Source organism: Neolamprologus brichardi, chromosome 18, assembly GCF_056152115.1.
Source record: "Neolamprologus brichardi isolate AB-2024 chromosome 18, ASM5615211v1, whole genome shotgun sequence".
Taxonomy (NCBI): domain Eukaryota; kingdom Metazoa; phylum Chordata; class Actinopteri; order Cichliformes; family Cichlidae; genus Neolamprologus; species Neolamprologus brichardi.
The window spans coordinates 321,758-336,479 of NC_142121.1; the positions used below are offsets into that span (position 1 = coordinate 321,758).

The following is a 14,722-nucleotide window of genomic DNA, read 5'->3' on the forward strand; positions in this document are numbered from 1 at the left end:
CTGAATAAAGAAACTTAATAGATAAAACATGAACATCAAAGTAAAGTAATTATTACTTAAATTAAGGATTTCACCTAAGAAGTACAGTCTGAACTAAGAGTTAGAGTTAAATTTGAAATAAACAGCTTGCAGTGGAACAAACAAGTTACTGAGGTATAGTAATGAGGTGCATTATTATGGTTAGAGTCCATGTGCAGTGTCTGTGCGTGTGTGTGTCTGTGCGTGTGTGTGTCTGTGCGTGTGTGTGTCTGTGTGTGTTGGTATCTGTGTACTTTGTATCTTGGTGGGGACCTGGGTTTGTCCCCGCAGGGCTGGAGGCGTTTCCACGCTCAGCATGTGTCAGGGCTGCAGCTGGGCTCGTTATTCGTTATTCATGGTTCGGGTAAGCAGCAGCTAGCGAAAGCATTGTGTCAATGGGAGGTCCCCACGAGGTTATAAATACACACACATGTGTGCGTGTGTGTGTGTGTGGTGGGGGTGGGGTCACTTGCTGTTTCCTCTTTGTTTTTTTCTTTGACCCTTCCCCCGGAAGTGGAGCAGCTGCTCTGCTGTTAGCCGCTCCGGACTCTCGCTCGTCTTTACCGTCAGAACTGGAACCTGCGACCGAACCGGAGGGACCATGGAGCCCGTCCACGCTGCAACGGTAAGCACACCTGCCGAGCCGAGCAGGGCTGAGCCGGGCCGATCCCTCGGACACGGTCATGTGAGCGGCTAAGCTAACCGGGCTAGCCCCGGTGATCTGGACTCCGGTCAGGAATCCCTCAAACTGAGCCGAACCCGAGCCTCCCACTGCGGCTGCTGCCAGCACCGTCCCAGCTGGAGCCGGGCCCGCTGTGAGGGGCTCCGGGTCCGAGCAGCGGACACTGAACGGAGTCCAGACTCGGTTACTGATCCACGGATTCGTTCGACTGATTATTGATGAGCGATCGATGTTACAGGGCCGTAGCTAGGGGGCCTACGGGGCGGGGGGCTCACAGATTAACCTCCAAAAATCAGAGTCGTAAATCTTTCACTATGGAGAACAACACAAAACTTTATTGATCCTGGAAACAGACAAACATACAGCGTGAAACAACCTAAACACGGACGTCCGAGTCCCAACTGGAACAGGAAAGTCCTTTTCTCCTCAGCCGCCACCTTCCACAGACAGACCACGTGACTTTCGCGCATTGCATTGTAGGTATGAGTGGCGGCAAAATCAATGCACTGCATCAAGCGCTAGCGTTTCCAGCACCGGTAATCATTAATTCTGCGGTTTTAATCCCTACTTGCATTTTATTTGCCCCAAAAACAGTTCTGTTCAAAACGAAGGAGACCTCGCAGCTTCGTACAAACACAGACGTGACGAGGAGGCAACAAAACTCAAAGGAGTGAAAGGGTCAGACCCACACGAGCATACAGAGTGGAGTAAGCACGTTAGCGTGCTGCCCAACCTTCAAAACGCACATATTAATTAATATATGGTCCTAAGCGTGAGTGTATGCACTTCACGTTTATTAACTTCAGATCCTGCAACAAGCCCAGCTCCAGTTTACTTCGGTGATTTTTCCCTCTCACAGCTGCTGTTACAGGCCAACACATCTGTTTGTCGTTTCAGGTTGTAGTGTTACACAACATTTTCAGATCCAGTAGAAATAAAATGAGTGTTTCGTAATTCACTCAATTTATTGTCTTTATTTATAACTGGCATCATTGTTTTATTCTATTACCTGACAAGAAAGAGGCAACATTGTATCCCGTTATGCTTTATTAGCTGCTTTGGTGAAAAACAAATCAACAATGCAAAAACAAAAAAACAACATACTGGAAAACAGTTATTCATCACTTGCTTGCTTCAATACAACACTTCGGCACATGTATGCAGGCGTTTCGTGGCTGTTTTGATCTCGCTCTCTCTTAACCAATCAGATCTCACTGTGGTAGCAGCTTTAAACTCGGTGTGACCCGGGCTGATAGAGGGCCCATTTTGGATCACATTCCTGCATTTTGTTGGCTGGTTTTCCTAAAAACACAACAAACATTAGCCCGCAAAGCCACAGTGAACAAAGCAGCAAAGCAACGAATTCAATTCAAATGAAATTAAGACTTATTTGTAACCGACATCAACAATTATGATAAATGACGTAATAACAACAACAGAAAACTGACCTTTGTGTGAATGCTTGGAGCAGACTCACCTGTGAGCTGTTCTGGGACGTTATATTTGGTCTTTGAATGGCTGCGATCCAGGCCATCCGTCGCCTCTTTGTTACCTCGGAAACACAGCTCAAACAATTTCTCTTCCACGACGTAATCCGATAACAACGATCTCTTTACCGTCGGCTTCCCGTGGCTGTCGTGCGACTGGCTGTTGCAGTTAATAACACAGCAGCTTCTTGACATTTTTTGTTTCCTTTTATTGCTGTGTGACTGTTTTCACGTGAAAGCCTGCGTGCGCTAGTACCGCCTGCCACTCGTACCCACAATCCTTTGCGGTTTTACGCATGACGTCACATTTTCAATCTCTATTCAGGTCGCGGTGGTGTGCACGTCAGGTTCTGTAAAGGTCATGGTGTCAGGTTACAGTCCGGTCAGTGTGAGTTACCACGCAGAGTTCCTGCAGGAACACAAACACCCGTGTCCGCTCGGCGCCATTTTTCAGTCCTGCAAGAGAAACTCAGGAACGCTGTGATTTGATCTTTGATGGACTGGAAGAAAAACGTGCAGCATGAGGACGCTGAGCTCAGGAGTGCTGCTGACTGCAGGTTAGTTAGGCTGACAGTCGCACACGCCCCCTGATCGATACCGCCCCCGGTGTTCCTCGTTTCCATAATGCAGTAATCTGATTACTGGCTTTGTCTGGTTGCGTCTCGCCCGGCTGCATTCAGTTCAGTTTTATGTTCATAGCAGTTAATCACAACGACAGTCACTTGAAGGCGCTTCATATTGTAAGGTAGACCCTACAGTAACACTGAGACAGTGGGAATGAAACGCTCCCATGTTGACAGGAAGTAACCTGCAGCAGAGCCGGGCTCAGGGAGGCGGCGGGATAAAAAGGTTTGGATCTTTAGAGATGGCGTCTGACTCCAGACTGAAGGGGCCTGAAAACTGAGCAACTAACTGCCGCCTATCCGACATGTCAGCGCTAACTAAGCTAGCTTCTACGTTAGCTTTCAGTAACGCATCACCTCCCTGTTGCTGTGTGGGTGGAGCTCCATGAAGCCCCACCCACAGTAACAGTCCAGCACAGACGCAGAAACGAGCCCTGCTCCTCACATGCATGTTGGTCACAGGTGATCATCGTCACATGTGGACAGACGCAGCTCGTTTGCTAACGTGAGCTGACCTGTGACCCCTGGTGGCCAGTAACAGAACACAGCTGTGCTCACATTTAAGCTACAGATGTCTGTTTGTGTTTGAAAGGTCACGCCCGTCGCTGCAGCTGCTGCAGAGTCACGTGACCCTGAATAAGCATGAAGTGTGTTTGTGAGGTCACGTATGTTTTCACCCGTGTGACGCTGTCTGAATCTTTCCTTCCAGGCTGAGGAGTTCGCCGGCGTTCAGGTGAAAACGGAGCCGGAGGGCGACGTGGAGATCCGCTCGTACCCGATCCTCAGGAAGTTGTCGGTCAAGCTGAGTGACTGCAGGGTGTGGCTGGAGGGGCGGGACTTCCTGTCTTTGGGTAATTCATGATTAAAATATCAGATATGTGTGGCTGCTTTGTCTGAGCAGAAGTCCCAATCCCGTTTATTCCGGTCAGACATTCAGATGTCTCAGATGGAAACTTCCCCTTTAATTCAGGCGACTGAAGCAACAAAGAAAGTGACAGGAAGGGAAACAAGCTGTGAAACTAGAGACGTCACAGTGATGATCTCCTATCACTCAGCCATGCCTCAGATTTCTGCATCACTGCTTCAGCTGCAGGTTATTTACACAGCAGCAGCAGCAGCAGGATCGTAGGACGGAGGAACTCCCTCAGAGAGGAGGAAACCGGTAACTTGGGTTTAGTGATCGATTCTCTGATTCAAATCAGTTTTTAGTTTGAAAAAGTGACATCATAAACATATTTTATCAGAAACAGCAGAATCTGAGGTTAAAGGTCAAAGAACTCTCAGCATCAGGTAATGTTGGTCATGGTTTTATTTTGAAAGTCTGCTATAAAAAGCCAGGCCGGGAAAACCTGCTTCATGTTTCATCGTCCGTGACTTTGACACAAAGACGTCTGCTGTGATGACGTCTCACACTGTCAGCTGTGTTTGTATACATGGATATAAAGTATGGAGATGTGCTGATAAGTGATCAGAATCACAACATCTCTGAGTCGAATCGATTCTAGACGTGATGATACCCGCTCTGTGTCTCGTCCATACACTGTCTTTGAGGCAGCAGTGTGTTTGTGGCCTAACAGAGGAGATGTGATGTCCTCCTCCGTGTGTTGGGAACAGAATTGGAGGAAAACTTCTTCCTGTTCTGTGTCTGATGACAGCAGCTCAGACTTTCTGAGAGCGGCTTCCAAACCCTCCTGCTGGTTAACCCGGCAGGATCGATGAAATGCCTGCTGGCTGTGATGTCGCCGTTCCTCTCCGTCTCTAACCTTTGAACTCCGCTTCCCCGCAGGTGATCACCCCGAGCTCATTGAACGGAGGCAGCGGCAGCAGCAGGCCACCAACACGGGCAGGAAGATGGTGTACTGCCACGAGTGTAACAAGGGCTTCTACAAGAAGTCCCACCTGGAGGCTCACCTGCGGGTCCACCGGGGCCAGAAGCCCAACCAGTGCTGGCAGTGCGGCAAGACCTACCCGACCCTGATGAGCCTGGTCGTCCATCAGCAGGTCCACGACCGCACGGCGCCCTACCAGTGCTCCTACTGCGACAAGACCTTTGCTCTGAAGAGGGACTGGAAGACCCACCACCGGACGCACTCGGGCACCAAACCCTTCAAGTGCTGGTTCTGCGGGGACGGCTTCGGAGAGCAGGACGAGCTCAGCGAGCACCTGGAGCTTCACAGCGGGGAGAAGTGCTACCACTGCACCGTCTGTGATAAGATGTTCATATCCTACCAGGGCTTCAACTTCCACCGCAAGTCCCACAAGAGCCGCAAGCTGCTGCCATGCCCCAAGTGCAACAAGACCTTCAGCAACCCTCAGAGCCTGAAGCTGCACCAGGTGACCCACTCCAACAGGAAGCCGCACAAGTGCCCCACCTGCGGCAAAGCCTTCAAGCTGCTGAGCGGCATGCGGTGCCACCAGCGCACCCACGAGGACCTGAAGGCCTACCACTGCACCGAGTGCGGCAAGTGCTTCTCCAGCCTGCAGGGCCTGAAGCTGCACGACCGCACGCACACCGGACTCAAGCCCTACAAGTGCTCCGAGTGCGGCAAGCGGTTCACGCAGTCGCCCCATCTCAAGGCGCACATGGTGACCCACACCGGCGAGCGGCCCTTCCTCTGCACCACCTGTGGGAAACGGTTCACGCAGTCGTCCCACCTGAGGTCCCACATCACGCTGTTCCACGTGGGCGAGAAGCCGTTCACCTGCACTGACTGCGGGAAGAGCTTCACCATCGCTCACTACCTGAAGGTGCACCGGCGCACGCACACCAAGGAGAAGCTGTACCAGTGCTCGTACTGCCAGAAGTCCTTCTCCTACCACAACTCGTGGAGGGCGCACGAGAGGATTCACACCGGCGAGCGGCCCTTCACCTGCCAGGACTGCGGCCAGAGCTTCATCACGTCTGGCTCGCTGGTCAGCCACCAGCGCTCCAAGCACACAGGCGAGAAGAGCCACTACTGCATCACCTGTGGCGAGTTCTTTTTCACGAGCTCCATGCTGCGCGTCCATCAGCTCGACCACACCGGCGAGCGGCCGCACGTCTGCAGCTGCGGCAAGACCTTCAAGACCCGAGGCGTTCTGCGCTACCACCTAAAGAGGTTCACCGACCACCGGCCCGCGGAGTGAGGGGCGGGGCCTTTCAACACTACCCTGACATGTTTAATATGTTAATCACCGCCTGAGCTTCAGCAGGAGCTTCTCCAACCGCAGCATGTCTTCTTCATGGTGGTTTGTCCTCAACCAACCAATGATCTCACAGAGCAGCAGCGCTACCATCCTGTGCTGGTCTGAACTTTGACTCTATGGACATGAATGCTGCTGAGAACCCGCTAGTCTCCTGGCTGTTAGCGCTGTTAGCGCTGTTAGCGCAGACTGTTAGCACGCAGTGTTGGGAAGGTTCCTTTTAAAATGTATCCCACTACAGATTACAGATTACATGCCCCAAAATGTATTTTGTAACGTGTTACGTTACTCAATGAGAGTAACTGTTCTGATTACTTCATATATTATCATCTTTTTACAGCTACATGAATGTGATTTATTACTGAAGGTTACTCTCCACACCAACACCAACTAGATGTTTAAATCTTCATATAAACGAGTGACAGCAGGTGGACATTAGGTAAGGCTGCACTTTTATGACTGTATCAGTCATGTGTTTTGTTTCTGTCTGCTAACCTGAGCTAACGCCAGCTAGCAGTGTTAGCTCGGTGGTGAGTAGCCTTCAGTGATAGCAACAGCACATCACAGATACTGAACATGACCCAGGTAGCTACCACAGCTAAAACAAGCTAGCTGCAGTCGGCTAATGTTAGTTTTTAAACAGAACGTACTTCCAGATGTTTCTTTAGGTTGGAGTCTTTGACGCTGAGAGCAGCTCGGTTGCTGACAGAGTTTGCATTGCACGCTCAGATTTCATCCCAGAAATGCATTCCTGCCCGTGCACTGCCGGCTCTACTGTGCTGGCTCTACTGTGCTGGCTCCGGGTCCCACCAACATCAACAGGACGCTGACATTAGAGAGGGCATAGCCTAACTTAAACAGGAAAAGACCAGACACACGTTTTAAATGCATAACACAGGTACATATATTCTGTTTCAGCCCAACACTGTTGCTGAGACCGTGGCGCTCCAAACCCAGCAGGCTTCCAAAGAATCAGCCATGATGTTTGTGCATCGCGCTCTTGGTGACACCGTGTTTTTAGCGGTGTGCATCATGTCATTACCAATAAAGTTTGACCTGCAGCTTCACCTGTGACCTCTCTTGTTGTTCCCGCTGACAGCTAAGTGACAGAGTCACCTGTCTCAGGTGTGTTAAAGGTGTGTGTGGGTTTTTTTTGTTTTTTTTTTAGCATCAGGACAAATGAAGACTTTCAAAATAAATGACCCCACACAAACTCAGCTCTGGAAACTGTGCCAGTGTGATTTAAAGAAACAGAAACGTGCAGCTGGTGTGTTCACTGAACACTAAGCTGAACACAGCTTAGTGTTCAGAGTCACTAAGGTTCACGGCTTTGTGTGACCTCTGACCTTGTTTAGACTTCCTGACCTTGGTTTTGAGCATGAACCACGCTGACATCAGCATACAGAAATCGTCTTACATCATCAGTTTGTGTCAGCAGCAGTCAGAGGGGTTCTCGTTGACACTGAAACACTGGAATAAACTGATGATGTAACAATTTCTTTGATTGGCTTACGCCACAGTCACGCCAGGCCTGCAGACTGGTTTGCAAACTATTCAGTGACCCCAGTAACCACCATTTGCTAGGGACATCTGTTCCCTGATTGGTTGATGAGGTTACATCTGACATATGCTGAGTGACCACAGAGTGGCGGTAAAACTGGAAAATAAAAGGTGAGACCAACAGCTTTACCTCAGCTTTAAGGTGACTTCCAGTTTGAGTTCAGACACGTACTGATTTCAGCCACCCAATCACAGGCAGCGAGCTCATCGACCGCAGACACAGCTGTTGAATGCCCCTCCTGACTCTGGGCAGAGCCTCACAATCAGAAACCTGGACGGGTGGTCTGAGTGTGGGTTGCAGTGCTGACCTTTCAACCCCACACTGAGATTCGCCGTTTGAGCCCAGCTGCTTGATTCTGACGGCTTTCTGGTCTCAGCTTTGATAAGCGTGTGTCGACTTTGGTGTTTTACTTTGAAAACTGGTAATAAAGTGGCTGAGAGCGTGTTAAAGGACACTAGCAGCCTGGAGGCTGATTAGCTTCAGAGCTGTTTTTGTTCTTCCTCACAGTTTGTTTCACATGACATCATCATGACATCATCATGACATCATCGCAGGCTCTGTTGGACTGAGATCTGTGGCTGCGGTGCATTGAACTCAGCTTCATGTTTAATAAACCAGTCTGAGCTCATCGGCGCTTTGTGACGTCAGAAGATGGTGCGCTGACGTCATAAAGACACGGACGAGGTTGGCAGCAACACTCAGGTAAGCTGTGCCCCGCCCCCATCACACTGCAGGATGGACCCCTGCTTTCAGACTCATAACTCGCCTGTTAGAGGCTTAGAAATTATCCTTTCAAAATAAATGAGAATTCATGACGAATGGAGTAAAAATCTCGTCATTTTATTTTATTTTCACTGTATCTGTTTAATAACATCTCAATAAGAAATTGAGATATTTGTGGAGATATTTGTTGATCGATTTTTTCAATTATTCGACACTGGAGAGATTCTTTGCATTTATTTTGAAGGCGCAGGGTCTGGAGTCGTGTCTTCCGCTCGTTATGTAAACAGTAAAGATGGCGGCCTCCGGTGTTCTCCGTGCTGTCCTCAGGCAGACTCTGAGCAGGTTCGGTAGTTTCAGGTGGAGCCTGCGTCACCCGCGAGCTGCACACAGGTGAGCGACCGGAAACTGCGCACCAGGGTCAGGTCACATTTCACACGATTTGAGCCTCCCGCGTCCCCACACCAGAGTCCATTCAAAAATCTGCAGCTTTTACAGCTTCTCTGGTCCCCATCACTGCAGCAGGGTGCTGATGGGCAGAGGAAGGTTGCTGGTTTGAATCTCTGACAACAACAAACATCAGCAGCAGAACAGCTGGAGTAACATCTGCACCTGTGCTCTGTTCCACACACACACACACACACACACGACCAGAACATGTCAACCAGGTGTAACGACGTGTAATGTGACAGTAACCGTGGCAACCATATCATGTTTTTACTCGCTTTTGCTTCTGCAGTCTGAGCATTAACACGGTCAGAAGTCAGAGCAACGCTGTGACATCACAGCCTGTGGAGGGCTCGCGCTGCTCGGCATGCTGGGTAACCGTGAGCGGAGGAGGAGGAGGGGTGCTGTGGGCAGCGCTCGGTATGGTTGGTCACAAACATTGTTCTTCATCAGCTTTCATAACCTGTTCCTACTTCCTGTCACCTCTGTGACCTCACACTGTGTGTGTGTGTGTGTGTGTGTGTGTGTGTGTGTGTGTGTGTGTGTGTGTGTGTGTGTGAAGCCTTCTCCCTGTTTGGCAGCAGTGAAGAAGACAAACGCGATGAAGCTCAGAGGAAGGAGGACGAGATGATCCTGCTGCTAAAGAAAGCCAAGGTACCACACACACACACACACCCACAGCAGTGCTACTGTGTGTGTGTGAGATGCTGTATAGTAAAGAATAGTGTGTCCTGACCTGCTGCTTAGAGAGGACATGAAACACTGACCGTGCTCTCAGGTGAAACTCTGTCTGTGACGCTGGGTTTAAGTAACAAAGTTTAAAAACATGTTCAGCAACATCTGCCGTCAGCGCGGAGTCATGTGATTGGTTGGTTGTGGTCATCAGACTGTAGTGCTGCAGCGATGAGTTCCTGTTATAAACCAGGATAAAGTGTCCACTTTACTGTCTGCTGCAGGAAGTGGCTGTTTGGCTAAAAACCAGCTGTTAGCCGTGATGTTGGGCTTTGTAAAGCACTTTATGAACGAGGGCTGAGTCTGTGTGACAGGGGACAGGTGTGACAGGGGACAGGTGTGACAGGGGACAGGTGTGAGCCAGGGGACAGGTGTGAGCCAGGGGACAGGTGTGGGACAGGTGTGTGACAGGGGACAGGTGTGTGACAGGGGACAGGTGTGAGCCAGGGGACAGGTGTGGGACAGGTGTGAGACAGGGGACAGGTGTGTGACAGTTGACAGGTTTGACAGGGGACAGGTGTTTGACAGGGGACAGGTGTGACAGGGGACAGGTGTGATCCAGGGGACAGGTGTGTGACAGGGGACAGGTGTGAGTCAGGGGACAGGTGTGTGACAGGGGACAGGTGTGACAGGGGACAGGTGTGATCCAGGGGACAGGTGTGTGACAGGGGACAGGTGTGTGACAGGGGACAGGTGTGACAGGGGACAGGTGTGATCCAGGGGACAGGTGTGTGACAGGGGACAGGTGTGACAGGGGACAGGTGTGTGACAGTTGGTTACCGGACCCAGGAACTGATTGTTCGTCCTCTGGCGAGTGGACCGTAGCTTCCTAATTGAACACGGACGCTCTCACAACCCAAATCCCGACGTTGGTTTTGAACAAATGTATTTTCTGTGAGTCTGCACCAACCAAACACTGTCTTTGGTTATTCACATGTGAACTGATGCAGGTACTTGAAAGGAACAAAATCATCTGTCACTAGAAAAACTTTTCAGACGTACTTAAAGTTCTGTGAGGTCACAAAACCCTGTTTACTCTTTCCCTCCAGGCTTCCAGACCTCTGATTGGCCAACATTTTGTTCTTAGCGTTTACATGTGGGCGGGATTTAAAAAAAACGAAAATGGAAAATCTCCGTAAATACTCTCAAACCCAGCGTCACAGAGTTACACCTGTGTGAGAGCAGCAGTACTGACATCTCTGTGTGTCTCAGCTCAGCATGCATCGGGGTCAGCTGCAGGCCGCCTCGGGGTTCCTCCATCAGGCCGTTGTTCTCGCTCATCAGACGCACAACAACCAGGCCATCATCTACACCTACAGCCTGGTAACATCTGACCTCTGACCTCCGTGAACCTCTCACACACACACTAAGCTGTTTACCTGTTTATTGCTCACCTGTGTCCTCAGATGGCGAACCTGGCCTACGTGCAGGGTCAGCTGGACAGCGTGAGTATCTGCTCCATCACAGAGAGGAAACGGTGACACCTGCTGGTGGAGGCTGGGACTGATCACAGAGCACACAAACACTAATCGACTGTCACAGCAAATGTTTATTATGATCAAAACAATCTGAAGTTTGTAAACAGGCATGAGCGTTTGTGTTTGCACTTTTCTTTGTGTCACATGTTGGAGGCGGGGCCTCTAACGGGAGCATGTGCTTTATATGCTGGGCTTCTGTCAGGTGGACGGTCGGTGTCACAGCGCGTGCTTAGAATAGGACGGGTGTCGTCGGGCAGTTGCGTGGAGAGGATCAGGGCAGCGTTTAGCACCGATGGCTCAGTGATGGTGCCGGAGACGCCGTCTGGGTCAGACGCCGGACCTGCAGATCATGTCAGGTGATCCAGATGTACGACACGTCTGCAGCAGACCTGTCCTCCATCTTTGTTTGTGCTGTTTGAGCAGTACCAGGGGTCCACAGTGACCTTCGGCAGGTAGGCCACGCCCCCAAATGCTCCAGTGGACCTGCCATCAAACAGGAAGGGAAGTTGTTGCCCTCCATTTACAGAAACAGGAAGTATACCTGGAGAAAGCGTCCCCCTGTGTGAGCGCTATCCTGACGTCATTAGAAGTTTCCACCATGATACAGCATGTTCTGAAATTCAGACCTGCAGCTCTGCTGTCACTTCAACATAAACAAAGACAGAAACTAAACAGCAGAGACGTTTGTAGGGTTACTGAAGTTGGCTAGCTGCTATATAATGATGTGCTACGTGGTAGCTAGCTACACAGCTATGTTAGCATAAACACAGTGAAGCTGGAGGATGATGCTAACACTTCTCCACTCGGTGGTTAGAGACAAATGTAATCGCACGGCAGGATGCTGTAAGCGGACCAAACTCCAGTCAGGAGAACAGCTGAGATAATCCCTCCACAATACGAGGTTAATATACTGCCGCTGGGCTGCAGCTACAGTGGAAGGTTTAAACAACTTGAACAGTGGTGATAAAACCCGAGAGATCACTGACTGTTTTTAGGGGCTTGTTCAGATTAAATAGAAATTTTAAAGCATGTGAAACACAGCGGCCTTAATAAACAGTTGTTTGTTCATACGTCGTCAGCTCAGCGTTCACGCACAGCTGACCGGTTTCTCCTCCGCTCGCTCTCCACATTCGTTCTCGGCGACCGTCTGTCTGTCTGTTTGCCAAAGGGTCTGTCTGCTATTGGCTGGTCCTCTGTGATGTCATCCTCTGTGCTCCTGTTTCTCGCAGGCTGAGAAACTCTTCAAAGCGGCGATGAGCTTCATGCTGGCGGGAGGAACTCCGCAGGTCAGTGCTCGCTCGTTTCACCTGGAATTCAGCGGGTGAACCCACCTGACTTCCTGTCTGTTTCCAGGACGACAATGCCGTCATCGAGATGTCGCTGAAGCTGGCCACCATCTACGCCGAGCAGAACAAGTGAGGGCAAATTCAGCCGGTCAGCTGACAGGAAGCTGAGGTCACAGCTCGCTGACTCTGTGTGCTTTCTTGTTTGAGGGCGGAGCTTGCAGAGCACGGTTTCAGGTTCTGTACGGAGTCTCTGGAGGTGAAACTGGAGAAGCACAAAGAGCTCCTGGGAGAGGAGCCCACAGGTGAGTGGCACAGGGGGGCGGAGTCAGAGCGGGTCGCCTGCGTCTCTTTGAGCCGTGTCACATGAACCCCTTTGCCTTTGAATAAAATCAAAATAAGGAGGGAGGAGCTTAACAGCTGGTTACAGATGAGCTGAAGGCGGAGTCAGCAGATTCTGCAGAGTTTGGTGGCTCGTTAGTCCCTCTGCTGGGACTCGAAGGCAGACGCTTGCTGCTGAGTTTAAACGGATCATGAAGTCACGTGACTAACCTGCGTGTCACCCTCAGAGGAGCAGGAGGCTCTCAGGAAGGAGACCCGCCTCCTGCTCGGGCTGTGCTTGGACTCACGGGCTCGGTACCGAGCGTCCACGCTGCACCTGAAGCAGGCTGGACAGGATTACCAGGACGCCCTGAACATCTGCTGCCAGGAGCAGGGAGAGACACACCCACAGGTAATCACGCCTACAGGTAATCACACCCACAGGTAATCACGCCTACAGGTAATCACGCCTACAGGTAATCACGCCTACAGGTAATCACACCCACAGGTAAACACGCCCACAGGTAATCACGCCTACAGGTAATCACGCCTACAGGTAATCACACCCACAGGTAATCACGCCTACAGGTAATCACACCCACAGGTAAACACGCCCACAGGTAATCACGCCTACAGGTAATCACGCCTACAGGTAATCACGCCTACAGGTAATCACGCCTACAGGTAAACACGCCCACAGGTAATCACGCCTACAGGTAATCACGCCTACAGGTAATCACGCCTACAGGTAATCACACCCACAGGTAATCACACCCACAGGTAATCACACCCACAGGTAATCACGCCTGCAGGTAATCACGCCTACAGGTAATCACACCCACAGGTAATCACACCCACAGGTAAACACGCCTACAGGTAATCACACCCACAGGTAGACTCACCTGTCGGTATCTACACTCTTCTTCGTGTCTCTGTCAGACCCTTGTGCTGATGAGCGACCTGGCCACCATCTTGGATCTGCAGGGTCACCATGACGATGCCCTGGCACTGGTCCGGCGGGCGGTGGAACTGAGCCGCTCAGCCGGACACCCGGACCTCCACGTGCTGCTGGGAAACATGGCGGGCATCCTGCTGCACATAGGTGAGCAAGGAACAGAGATCGGGGGCGGGTCTTACTCCGTCCGTCTCACGCCGTCTGGTTCTGTCCCTCAGGCCGGCTGGACGACTCGCTGCGGCTCTACCAGGAGGCTCTGGGTCTGGCCCGGCAGGCCGCGGACCAGGAGGCTGTGGACAGGATCCAGGAGGGACTGAAGGAGGTGAAGGAGAGGAGGAGGCAGGAGACGCAGGAGGAAGAGGCAGCTGCAACCGCTCAGTGACCCAGGCTCATCAGAACCGCGCCTCCTTCGACTCCACGTCTTCTTCTGTGGTGTTTGCCCTCATTGGTAGCTCCGAGGACCCGCTCTGTGTTCTGCTGAGAAACACCCAAAACCAGCCGGGACTGAAATCTGCTCCAGAACCAATCAGAACGAAGGTCCAGACCCTGAACACGCCCACCCCTCCCCCCTCAGTGCTGAAGCTGAGCTCACCTGTGAGCTCACCTGTCAGCAGGAGACATAAATATTTATGAAGCTGTAAACGTCGTCGTGTTTTTCTTTGAACGTTACAGGTCCTCGCAGGGCTGAAGGTCCTCGCGGGGCTGAAGGTCCTCGCGGGGCTGAAGGTCCTCGCGGGGGTGAAGGTCCTCGCGGGGCTGACGGTCCTCGCGGGGCTGAAGGTCCTCGCGGGGGTGAAGGTCCTCGCGGGGCTGACGGTCCTCGCGGGGCTGACGGTCCTCGCGGGGCTGAAGGTCCTCGCGGGGCTGACGGTCCTCGCGGGGCTGAAGGTCCTCGCGGGGCTGAAGGTCCTCGCGGGGGTGAAGGTCCTCGCGGGGCTGACGGTCCTCGCGGGGCTGAAGGTCCTCGCGGGGCTGACGGTCCTCGCGGGGCTGACGGTCCTCGCGGGGCTGAAGGTCCTCGCGGGGCTGACGGTCCTCGCGGGGCTGAAGGTCCTCGCGGGGCTGAAGGTCCTCGCGGGGGTGAAGGTCCTCGCGGGGCTGAAGGTCCTCGCGGGGCTGACGGTCCTCGCGGGGCTGAAGGTCCTCGCGGGGCTGACGGTCCTCGCGGGGCTGAAGGTCCTCGCGGGGCTGACGGTCCTCGCGGGGCTGACGGTCCTCGCGGGGCTGACGGT

The 14,722-nt window shown here is 52.0% G+C and overlaps 2 protein-coding genes across 4 annotated transcripts; both read left to right on the top strand.

Moving 5' to 3' along the window:
- Positions 1–484: 484 nt before the first annotated feature.
- Positions 485–7,060, top strand: LOC102788206 (uncharacterized). Its single transcript, XM_087831873.1, has 3 exons — positions 485–643; positions 3,520–3,661; positions 4,597–7,060. Exons 1-3 carry the CDS (start codon positions 620–622, stop codon positions 5,934–5,936), a joined length of 1,506 nt encoding a protein of 501 aa, XP_087687999.1. The 5' UTR covers positions 485–619; the 3' UTR covers positions 5,937–7,060.
- Positions 7,061–8,551: 1,491 nt separating this feature from the next.
- Positions 8,552–14,162, top strand: ttc19 (tetratricopeptide repeat domain 19). Of its 3 annotated transcripts, XM_087831885.1 has the most exons (11): positions 8,552–8,667; positions 9,014–9,141; positions 9,284–9,375; positions 10,666–10,776; positions 10,860–10,898; positions 12,161–12,217; positions 12,285–12,346; positions 12,425–12,519; positions 12,784–12,947; positions 13,475–13,637; positions 13,709–14,162. In XM_087831885.1, exons 1-11 carry the CDS (start codon positions 8,570–8,572, stop codon positions 13,870–13,872), a joined length of 1,173 nt encoding a protein of 390 aa, XP_087688011.1. In that variant the 5' UTR covers positions 8,552–8,569; the 3' UTR covers positions 13,873–14,162. The 3 variants fall into 3 exon arrangements, with proteins under 3 accessions (XP_087688011.1, XP_087688012.1, XP_087688013.1); XM_087831886.1 differs by lacking the exon at positions 10,860–10,898; XM_087831887.1 differs by lacking the exons at positions 10,666–10,776; positions 10,860–10,898.
- Positions 14,163–14,722: the final 560 nt, after the last annotated feature.

What these genes read in the sequence shown, in the direction of transcription:
- ttc19 (XM_087831885.1), top strand. Translation starts at nt 8,570, where the DNA reads ATGGCGGCCTCCGGTGTTCTCCGTGCTGTCCTCAGGCAGACTCTGAGC. An exon ending in TGCAGGGTCAGCTGGACAGC is followed by an intron (nt 10,899 to 12,160) that starts GTGAGTATCTGC and finishes TGTTTCTCGCAG; the next exon opens with GCTGAGAAACTCTTCAAAGC. An exon ending in ATCTACGCCGAGCAGAACAA is followed by an intron (nt 12,347 to 12,424) that starts GTGAGGGCAAAT and finishes TTCTTGTTTGAG; the next exon opens with GGCGGAGCTTGCAGAGCACG.
- LOC102788206 (XM_087831873.1), top strand. Translation starts at nt 620, where the DNA reads ATGGAGCCCGTCCACGCTGCAACG. An exon ending in AGCCCGTCCACGCTGCAACG is followed by an intron (nt 644 to 3,519) that starts GTAAGCACACCT and finishes CTTTCCTTCCAG; the next exon opens with GCTGAGGAGTTCGCCGGCGT. An exon ending in GCGGGACTTCCTGTCTTTGG is followed by an intron (nt 3,662 to 4,596) that starts GTAATTCATGAT and finishes GCTTCCCCGCAG; the next exon opens with GTGATCACCCCGAGCTCATT.